The sequence below is a fragment of the Hippopotamus amphibius genome, chromosome 15 (genome assembly GCF_030028045.1).
Source record: "Hippopotamus amphibius kiboko isolate mHipAmp2 chromosome 15, mHipAmp2.hap2, whole genome shotgun sequence".
Taxonomy (NCBI): Eukaryota; Metazoa; Chordata; class Mammalia; order Artiodactyla; family Hippopotamidae; genus Hippopotamus; species Hippopotamus amphibius.
The window spans coordinates 26,487,848-26,497,877 of NC_080200.1; the positions used below are offsets into that span (position 1 = coordinate 26,487,848).

Sequence of the window (10,030 nt, forward strand, 5' to 3'; positions counted from 1 at the left end):
CAACCTGGGCCTTGCTCTCTGAATGGTCCCTGCAGAGTGGTTTCCTCTCCCAGCCATCCTAAAGTGTCCCCAGAGGCGAGTGGTGGACAAGCATACACATGCATATATACTCACACGTGTGCACACATCACACTCCCACAGACATACACAGGCGCACACACACATGCATGCGGACATTCGTACACGTGCACATGAGGTTGTAAACAAAAGTTAGTTTTTATTTCACTCCTTTTGTTTTGGAGGCTGTGTCTGATTGGAGAGAGGGGCTGGAGAGAAGAGGCTGTGGCGGGCGACTCAGAGCCCCTCCCCGCAGCATGGCCAGAGCCATAGCCCCTGACCACCACCCTGTTGGTCTGAGTGGCGAGGGGAGCCGATGTCTTTTTGGAACTTCAAGTATGTCCCCAAGGAAGGGGCCACACCAGGCCAGCACAGATGTTGGAGAGGGCATGGTCCCATTCCCATGGTCCCACCCCAGGCCCTTGCAGGACCTCAGCCCCAGATCTATCTGGGCAGGGAACAGGAAGCAGGGGGCAGGTCCACCTGGTACTCGAGGCAGTTCTTGCTTGGGGCCTAGTGGGGGTGAGGCAGGAGGGCTGGGCGCAGGGGCCTCTGCCCACCGTGGTCTCTGTTTTCCCTTCTGCACAAGGAAGACCTGGCATTGCTTCCAGCTCTGCAAGAACCAGAACGTGGGCTAGAAGAGCGTGGGTGCTAGGAAAAGAGCCCCATTTGCTGGGCAGGGAGTGGGGACCAGCGCAGTACTCCTCAACACCCAGGCCAGACACCCCTGGGCAATCACGCATGGGCTACGGCAGGGCAGCAGGGCAGGAGGGGGTAGAGCTCCCATCTGGAGGGCCCCCTTGTTCTGAGGTGGCCAGCTGGGTGGCTCTGGGATGGGGGCAGTGCCCCAGCCACAGTCCCACCTATCCATCAGGGCTTCTGGATCAAAGCTGGGGACATTTCCTGGTTTCCAGGCCTACCATCCCCACCCTACCCTGGACAAAGATGGGGCTTAGGCAGGGAAGGGCAATGATACAGGGTGGTCTGGTGCCCTCTGCCCCCTCAAGAGAGGGAGGGCAGCCAGCTGAGGAGAAGGAGGAGGAGGGCAGGTTGTCCTCCGCCTCTTATGCAGTGCCCAGCCCCTAGACTTCCCCCAGAGCCCCCCACCTTGGCCCTGGTGAGGAGGGAGGAGGGAGAGCCACCAAGGCGAAGCCTCAGATCCACACTGTGGTCTTACCCTCCCTGCTGCTGCTGGCACTGCCCTTCTCCGAGCCCATCCTGGGTTTGGCCGCCGGCCGGCCCTGGCCCCCAGCAGTACCACCCGAGGTGGCACTACCGGACCCGGAGGCAGGGGCGCCGGGCCTCGGGGGCCCCCGGGCTGTCGCTGGGAGGTCAGGGCCGGGTGGGCTGTCGAGGTCCCCAAGCGCCCGCCGATCCTGCAGCGCCTGCAGGGCCAGGCTGGCCAGGTCCTGGTCGTGGGTGCGTGGGCGCTCAGCCGCGCGCACCACCAGGCTGTAGTCAGGGGGGCAGGCCAGGCCCGAAGGCGCAACTGGGAGCGCGCAGGGCGGCGGGCGAGGCACCGGGCCGGGGGCGGGGGGCGGGGGGCGGCTACGCACAGCGTCTTGCGCGTTGCCCAGGCCCAGGTGCGCCATCTCGCAGAGGTTGAGCAGCAGGCAGAGGCAGCTGACCACGTACATGACCAGCAGGAAGACGGTCTTCTCGGTGGGCCGGGACACGAAGCAGTCGACCACGTGCGGGCAGGGCTGGCGGCTGCACGCGAAGAAGGGCCGCACCTCGAAACCATACAGCAGGTACTGGCCCACCAGGAAGGCCACCTCGAAGGCGGCCCGCGCCACCAGCTGGGCAACGTACACGCGCATCAGGCCCTCGCGCTGGATGCGCCGCCGCCCGTCATGCTGCCCGGCCGGGCCCGGGACCCCAGCCGCCTTGGCATCCCCTCCTGCGCCCTTGGCCGCGCCGGCGTCCTCAGCCTCATCATCCTCGCCCGGGCCCTCAGCCGCCCCCGGCTCCTCGTCCTCTTCACCCAGGCCAAGCATGGGCTCCTCCTCGCCCAGCTCGGCGGGCTCGGGCCAGCCCGGGTGGGGCGGCGGGGGCAACGGCAGGGGTGTGCGGGGCGCGCGGCGGCCAGGGCGGCGGCGAGAGGCGCGGCGGCGCTCGTCCTGCGAGGCGCGGGCCAGGCGGTGCACGGCGTAGCCCAGGTACATGACGGAGGGCGTGGAGATGACCACAATCTGGAAGACCCAGAAGCGCACGTGGGACAGGGGGGCGAAGGCGTCGTAACAGACGTTGTCGCAGCCCGGCTGCCGCGTGTTGCACGTGAACTTGGTCTGCTCGTCCGAGTAGATGGATTCGCCGCCCACGGCCGTGAGCACGATACGGAAGACCACCAACACCGTGAGCCACACCTTGCCCACGAACGTGGAGTGGTTGTGGATCTCTTCCAGCAGCCGCGTCAGGAAGCTCCAGCTCATGTTTGTCATAGGGGCGGGGGATGCGACCTGCAGGCCACGAGCAGGAGCAGGAGCTCAACCTGGGGCGAGGGTAATGGGGGCAAAGGCTGGCGGGGTGGGGGGTGGGCGATGGCACCTGGAACCCCTCCAGGAGAGACGCCCTCACCCAGGGTCCTGACCCTGCCCTAAGATGGAGACAGAGAGAGGCCGGGGCCTCTGCAGCCAGAGGACAGACCCTACAAGGACTGGCGACCGGTCATCTTGCTCTGGCTTGAGCACACACCCTGGCTCCCCCCAAGACCCGACCCCTTGTCCCTGTGGCCAGGATCAGGGCCAGTCCCTCCTGCCCTCCCCCCAGCCCCCTAGGAAAGCCCTGCCCTGTGCAAGTCATGCCCCTCCCCAGGCTTTGGGGACCATACCCCAGGCCCTGAGAGCCATAGGGAGTGCACTGGGTGAGCTGCCTTCATAGGGAAACAGACCAGCCTCACTCAGTTTGGGCCTCAGCTCAGATGCCTGCTCCCACCTTGCAGCACCCAGGTTGCTGGAGTCCTGTTTCCAGCAAGCCAGAGGCCCACCAGCGTCTGGGCCCCCAGCCTGCCTGGCCCCCCAGCTCCTCAGCCACTGCAGTCCACCATCAGCCCACAGTTCCCCAGGCCCCTAGTCCCAGTGGCCCTCAGCCCCCAGCCTCCTAGCCTAGCCTCCCCATCACCCCCTAATCCCCTAGACCCGATGGCTCCATCAGCCTCCTGCAACTATAGCCTCCAGCCCCATTAGTTCCAGACTCCCCAACAGTGCCCACCCCCCTTCCTCCACATCCTGAACAGGGGCTCTGGTCCCTCTGTCTCCACAAAGGACCACTGCCATGCTCCTTTGCACCCCATCCCCCCTTGCTGGTCCAGGTGTCCCAGGGGCTGAGGCCTCCAGGTTGCTCCTCCCTCTCGTTCCAGCACTCCCATGTTCTCTGCACATCCTGGTTGGGGGGTGGGGTGAGCTGAGGTGTCCGTTCAGGGTGGTACCATGTGCAGCAAGGCCCACAGACACCGTAAGGTACACACACAAGCACACCTGGGCACCTGTGACACTCGGAGTCAGCCACGTGGCCACCTACCATGTCCCAGAACAGTGCTCCTTCTAGATCGACTACCCGAGTGGGCCTGTGCCTAGAAGGGGCTCAGTGGGCAGACCACACACCCCTGTACCCTTGTGCCTCTAGGGAGGGGGCTGCAGCCTCTTAATGCCCACCCTCCCTCCTCCACACCAGTTCCTGCTCCTGGGTAGTTTGGGGGCAGAAGACGCCTGAGTACCTGATGCTTTGGGTCCTCTCTTTCTGCAACAGGCCTGGGAGGCAGCGTGGGCAGGTGTGGAATGGAACAGCAGGGGCATTCAGGGCTCCCGGCCCTCTTTATGGAGCTGGGACCCTCCCAGGGCAGGGGGCGGGCAGGAAGAGGGGGCAGCCGGGGTTCCTGGGGAAGTCACCCTATTTCCTCACATCTGTGTGCAGCGCCCCTCTCAGAGCCACACACATGCAGACATTCACAAGTGGACACGCACATGCGTTCACTCAGACACACACGTGCATATGTTTGTATACACACACTCACACGTGCAGTGCACTACACACAGGCACACACATTCACAGGTACACAGGTTGGCACACATCCAGCCCTTTAGAGCCGTCTTTGATGTACATCTGCCTCAAGGAGGGATGAGCACCAGGGTCTTGATGTCCTCAGCGGGCTGTTCTTCCTCAGCTCTAACCTCAGCTCTTTCAGGACCTGTCCCAATCCCTGACCTCACCAGTCCCACATCACAGGAGGCTGAGGCCCACGGTCCCAGCCACGCAGGAACCCAGGCAAGGGGTGGCGGAGCAGCCCCCACTTCTCTCCCCTCCAAGGTGGAGCCCAGTGGAGAAACGGGAGGGAGGGTGGGGGTGCCTGGGCAGGCCTGGCCCTTCACGTGTGGTATTTCACAGCTGGCTCTCAGTGGAAAAGCCTTGGTATAGTACTTAGCAATTTCTGTGGTGTAAATGCTCCCACCAGGCCCATGGCCCGCTTGAGGAGACACGCACCCAGGGGTGGGGGTGCTTCTCGAGACCAGCTCTAGCATGGCACTGAGCAGACCCTGCCCTGGGATGTGAAGGATGGCACTTTGCCCTGGGGGGCTGGCCTGGGTGCAGTCAGAGCCCCCTCAGTGATGAGTCGTGTGGAGGAGAAGGTGCAGGCCTTGTAGGCCGTCAGCTGAGCAGGACAGGCTGGGCAGCAGAAAGGGGGAGGGAGCAAACCTCCTCTCTTCCTTCCCCTAGTACCAGTGTGGGAGCTTAGGCAAACTCCGGGTGTGGGGCGGAGGCTCTGGCTCTTCAGACCCAGGGGCCCATGCCTGCCTACCATGTACACGTGTGTGCAGGGCCTGTGTCACACGCAGTCATGGCAGGAGTCATTCTGTGGTCAGGGGGCGGGTGCTGATCAGCTCTGACCTGGAAGAACCCAGGCCCTCATCTTAGTGCCATGCATGGGGGTCCCCCAAATCTGGGCTTCTAGTGCCAGCTGTCACCTCCACATTGGCACATGGATGCCAGCAGGCACAGCAAACCCCAGAAGACCAGACCCAAAGATTTCCCTCCAAAGTGGCTTCCATCTCAGGTGGGCTTATCCTGGACGGCTCTCTGCCCGGCACCCCCTCCGCTTCATCAGCAAAAATCCTGAACTGGACCCTGAGGGGTCCGGCCGCTCTCTGGACCTGCCTCACTCCCACCAGGCACCAGGAAGCCCATCGACCTGTGCTCCTGAGACTCCCCCCGACTTTGGCGTAAAATGCCAAGTGCACCTGACCCCAGTGCACCAGCATCCCCATTCGACTCCCACACAGGAGAGGTTTCCACCCCTGGTGGGGCTTCTGCGAAGCGCCCCGTCCTACACACGTCCACGCCCCGCCTCCGCCCCGGCTCCCTAGTGCAGAACCTCCACCCGATTGCCTCTGAGGCCAGCCCACCGCCCTGCCGTGCTCTCTCTGCTCTTGGTGCACTGGACTGAACCACCGGGGAATGGGGGGCAGGCCCAGGTTCTCACTGCGTGGGGGTTACAGACAAGGGAGAGGAGAGGGCTGGACTGTCCCACGTGGTCATGGGTTAGCGTTGGAGACGTGGGTCTGAACTCACCTGCAGCTCAATATGGACACGAATGGTTTCTTAGAGAATGTGATAGACACATGCATATACCCGGTGTTGTAGTCCCTTGCCTGTCAGTTGAAAGGACCTAAATGGAAAAAAACACCCGGTAGCAATGAACACACCTTGGTCCCACTCTCCAATAAAGGAAACTGGGCTTGTGGAGAAGCACGGCTCCAGGGCGGTGGCAGGAAACGCACCTGGAGCATCTCTTGGTGCCAGAGAGGAAGGAAGTGCTAACACACAGGCACACACACCCTCACTGATGGAGGCGTGTCAAAGGGACACAACATGGAGCTGAGGCAAGCAGCCCCTCATATGCGAAGCTGGATCAATTTGGGCAATAAAGTACTGTTATAGATTGGTTTATAGATTATAGCCCCAGGTAAGAAATACATGCATCTCCCCACTGATACAAATGATCCAATAACTACATGGGGGAGAAGGGAATTCCAAGTAATTCATGTAGCCACTGTGACCTCAAGGAGGGTGTTCTTCCAGAGAGCACAGCAAGGAGGGAGGGAGGGAGGAGTACAACTTGACAGACATCACCTCAGGCAGGAGGCTGAGGTCCCCACCCGCAGAGAGGAGCCGAGTTGAGAGCACAGACCTTGCTGCCCCTGAAGCCTTCTTCCCAAACCCTTACCCCAGGCAATTATGACATATGTTGAGACAAGTTCCAGGAGGGGCTTTTACAAACTACCTGACCTTCAAAATGCCAAGGGCATCAGAAACTAGGGAAGTCTGAGGGAGTCACCCCCAAGAGGGGCCAAGGAGACATAAGGACAGCCCCGCCCCCGCCCCCGGGGACCTTGGGACAGCAAAAGGACACAGGTGAAAGTGAGCAATCTTTGGTTAATGGAAATGTATCAATACTGGGGTACCGATTGTGACAAGCACGCCACAGGGGAACTGGGTTTGGGGGTGAATGAGAGCTCTCCCTGGTCTCTTCACAGCTTCTCTGTAAACAACAGTTGAATTAAAACAAAACAAAACTCTTATTTAACATGGTTTCCTACCCCATCACTCCAAGTTCTCTCTCCCTGTCTTGTCCCACCTGGAACGTATTTCTCTGTGTCTAGAGGCTTCAAGCACAGAGCGGGGACTTTTGCTGGTGACCTGTCCTGGGGCTGTGAGGTCCAAGAAGGAACCCAACACAGAGGTGGGGCATCGGGAGGCGAAGGCCAGGCCCATGGCTGTCCAGTGCTGCTGGGAAGCTGCCAGTGAGGGCTTGGTCCTAAGCTGGGCCAGCAGGAGAGAAGGGTGTATGAGGGTGCTGGCCCCTCAGGGAACAAGACCCTGGCATTTGCTGGGACCTTTGTTCAGAGGGAATGTCACCCAAAGCTACATGTTAGAGCCAGTGCGGGTAGGGGCCACTCAAGTGGGATCCAGGATGAGGCTTGGGGGGAAGGGGCCCAGGTCCACCTGTGTGTCAAGGTTGGGGGAGGGGAACAGGCCTGGAAGTGTTCAGTAAAGGGTGTGGGGTCGGGAGAGGGAGAGGTGACCGCCAGTGTGCAGGGCACACATCGGGGCTCCCCATGAAGGGGGCTGGGGCCATCTTCACCAAGAGTTGCCCAAGGAGGCACCCTATCGGGAGGACACCGAGGGCTCCAGCGGGCCTCAGGATGCCTATGCTGGGGTGAGCTGGGCCCTGCACACCTGGTTCTGGCACCAATGGAGTGGCTTCTGCAGGGATGGGCAGCTGGGCTCTCCCCCCTTCAAGCCCCTTTCACCCCTGGGCCTGAACAAAGATCCTGAGAGGGTGGTGGTCTGAGAACCAGAGATGCCCAGTGCCTCCTCCCGTAGTACAGTGAGGTCAGGGCCTGCCCAGCCATTTCCTTCCCATGCCTGGCCCAGCTTCCTCCCATGTGCCCACTCTCACAGTGGGTGGACTTCCTTTGGCTGAGGTGGGGTTGCTGGGCTGCGCCCCTCCCCCCGAGTGCTCTGCTCATCAAGAGGACTGGTGGAACCCTTCCCTGGGAAACTTGGCATCTCAGGCAATCTCTTCCCCTTCCTGTGGGCTCGGATTCCTGCATGTGCCTGGCATCGGGTGGTCCCCCCTCTGCATGTGAGCACCTGCGAGTAGCCCAAGGCACACTCAGCCCTGGGAGACTGAGGCCTTAGATCAGGGACCAGAGCCTGCTCCTGCAACCCACCCGCCTCTGTGGGCTCTCAGGCTAAGGTCTCCCTCCTGCGACTTGTCCACCCACCCGCTGAAGTGCCCTGTGGGGGACAGAGCTTACTCAGAGAGTGGGGCTGCAGCATTTGCCTTGCTCAGGCCCCAGGGCTGTTTGCCCAGAGGAAATTTGATTTCTGTCCACCTCCACTGACCCCAGGCCTGCCAAGACAGTGACCCCCCTCACAGCCTGGCCTCAGGCTGCCCACGAAGTCTCCCCCTTGTCAGCTGTGTAGTGGTTCTGTGGGTTGTCTTTCACATCCCTCGCTCCCCAGGCCCCCGCCCTGGATGCCCCAGCTGTGTGCTGCCTGGACCGCCTGGCCAGTGGGAGGTGTGCACCCCCCACCTCCACCCCAGGTGCCCAGAGTCCAGACTCCAGGCCTGGGGACCCTCTGCCACATCCACCTTCCCCCAGCAGCTGCAGAGCACACCACAGCCTCCCACACGGTATAGACACCAGCTAGTGGCCAGGTTCCCCTCCCAGCCTCCTACCCCCATTTCCCCTCCTGCAGGCACCCCCAGGTGGGGTCACAGGCCACTGGGTTTGGTTCCAAGCTGCGTGGAGCTCTCAGGACAAAACCTGTATCCTCATGGGTCCTCAGGGACTCCTGACCTGCTCCTGCCCGCCTCAGAGCTGGTCACGTCTGGACTCCTTCCTCTCACACACACATACACACAATTATACACGTGTTTGCACACCCATCCACTTCATCCTCACTCACACTCAGGCACACACATACAGTGCCTTCCGCCTTGCACCCCTAAAATGGCCTTCCTCTGGGAAGCTCCCTCCACAACCAGGAGGGTGAGGTCTCCCCACTGCATGCTCAGCACCCCTCATCACATAAGCGCTCAGCTAATGCCAGTGGGATGACTGGATGTCTGAGGATGGCTGGTATAAAACCTGAGGTGGGATGCCCCTGCTCCCTCCCAGGGCCTCTAAAGGTGCAGGTGGCTGGGCTAGTCACTGCTCCCCACTGTGACCTCAGGACCTGGTGCTCCAGGTCTGTTAAGGAACCAGGGGGCCCCTCTCTGCTCTGCTCCAGCCTGGGACCTGGGAAGTGAGGGGCCTTCTGCAGGGGTGGAGGGTGTGGTGGGGACAGGCCTGGGGAGTGAGTCATGGTGGCGCAGCCTGCAGTCCAGGCTAGGAGCTGCTGCTACAGGGAGGCCTGGGCCGCAGAACCCTGGGCTTTGGCAGGGGGAGATGTCAGGAGTATGAGCGCGAGACTGAACCAGGACCCCTGCCTGAGCTCAGCGCCGCTTCAGGGACCTCCCCAGGTATTGCTGGCTGAGGGCAGGACGCTGTACCCCAGATCCCATGGGGTACCCACACTTTCAACCCCTCCTAAACCCTCTATCCTGATGCTGTCCACACACCCCACTGAAGTCACTGCAGCCTGTGCTCTGCCACCTTTCTCAGCGTGTAGCAGTGCTGCACGTTCTCTGCCCTGCAGGCCCCCACCCTGCCCTAACACCTGCTGTGTTCACCTGCTTCTCCAACAGCCAAGCGTACCACAGTACCAGCCCCCTCGGCCGTGCTGCCCAGGTGGGACCCCTGCCCAGTCCCACTCCCCATTCTTGTCCAGCCACCCTGCACGCAGCCCCCAACCGGACAACTCACTCACATCTGTGGTGCGACGGGGGCCGCTCCTGGAGGACAGCAGTGCGTTCTGCTCTCTGGTAACCTCCAGGACCCAGATCTGAGGATGCAGGACCCAGCAGGCGCCCACAAGGGTTTAGAAAGGTACCCTCGGCCACATAAAGGCTGGACCAGGAGCAGTGTGGACAGCAGGCAAGTATACCAACCACAGCTCGTCTGCCCATGTGGAAGAGGTGGGGCGCCCCAGCCTCCCCCCAGGGCCGCACAGCCCGAGGCCCCAGCCTGTGGATACACTGCAGCTGCCTAGCTGGCAGGGGCTGGCCAGTCCCACATGGCCTGAGGGGTCCCAGCTGCTTGGGGGCCCACCCCCTTCCCTTCTTGCTCCTCAGCTGGCCTGAGCAGCCTCGGTCGGGGCGGGAGGGGGGGACTTCCACCTCTACCTCCTCCTACCTCTGAATCTAACTGCACCAGAACCACCACCCAGTCTGGCCCTGAGAGCAGTGGGCCTGAGATGGACAGACCCCCAGAATGGAGGGCCACTGAGCCAGGCCCAGCGCCCCTTTTCTCTGGGACTCAAGAGAGCTGAGTCCAGGCCACTGGGACCTTGGGCCCAGAGTGAAGAG

The 10,030-nt window shown here is 61.9% G+C and overlaps 1 protein-coding gene across 1 annotated transcript; it reads right to left on the bottom strand.

Moving 5' to 3' along the window:
• Positions 1–249: 249 nt before the first annotated feature.
• Positions 250–9,811, bottom strand: GJC2 (gap junction protein gamma 2). The gene is made up of 2 exons (XM_057708626.1): positions 5,623–9,811; positions 250–2,516 (listed from the first exon to the last, which is right to left on the bottom strand). The coding sequence occupies exon 2, from the start codon at positions 2,496–2,498 to the stop codon at positions 1,212–1,214; it is 1,287 nt and encodes a 428-aa protein (XP_057564609.1). The 5' UTR covers positions 2,499–2,516; positions 5,623–9,811; the 3' UTR covers positions 250–1,211.
• Between the last annotated feature and the right edge of the window lie 219 nt (positions 9,812–10,030).

Coding starts and splice junctions, on each gene's coding strand:
- GJC2 (XM_057708626.1), bottom strand. CDS start 2,498: ATGACAAACATGAGCTGGAGCTTCCTGACGCGGCTGCTGGAAGAGATC.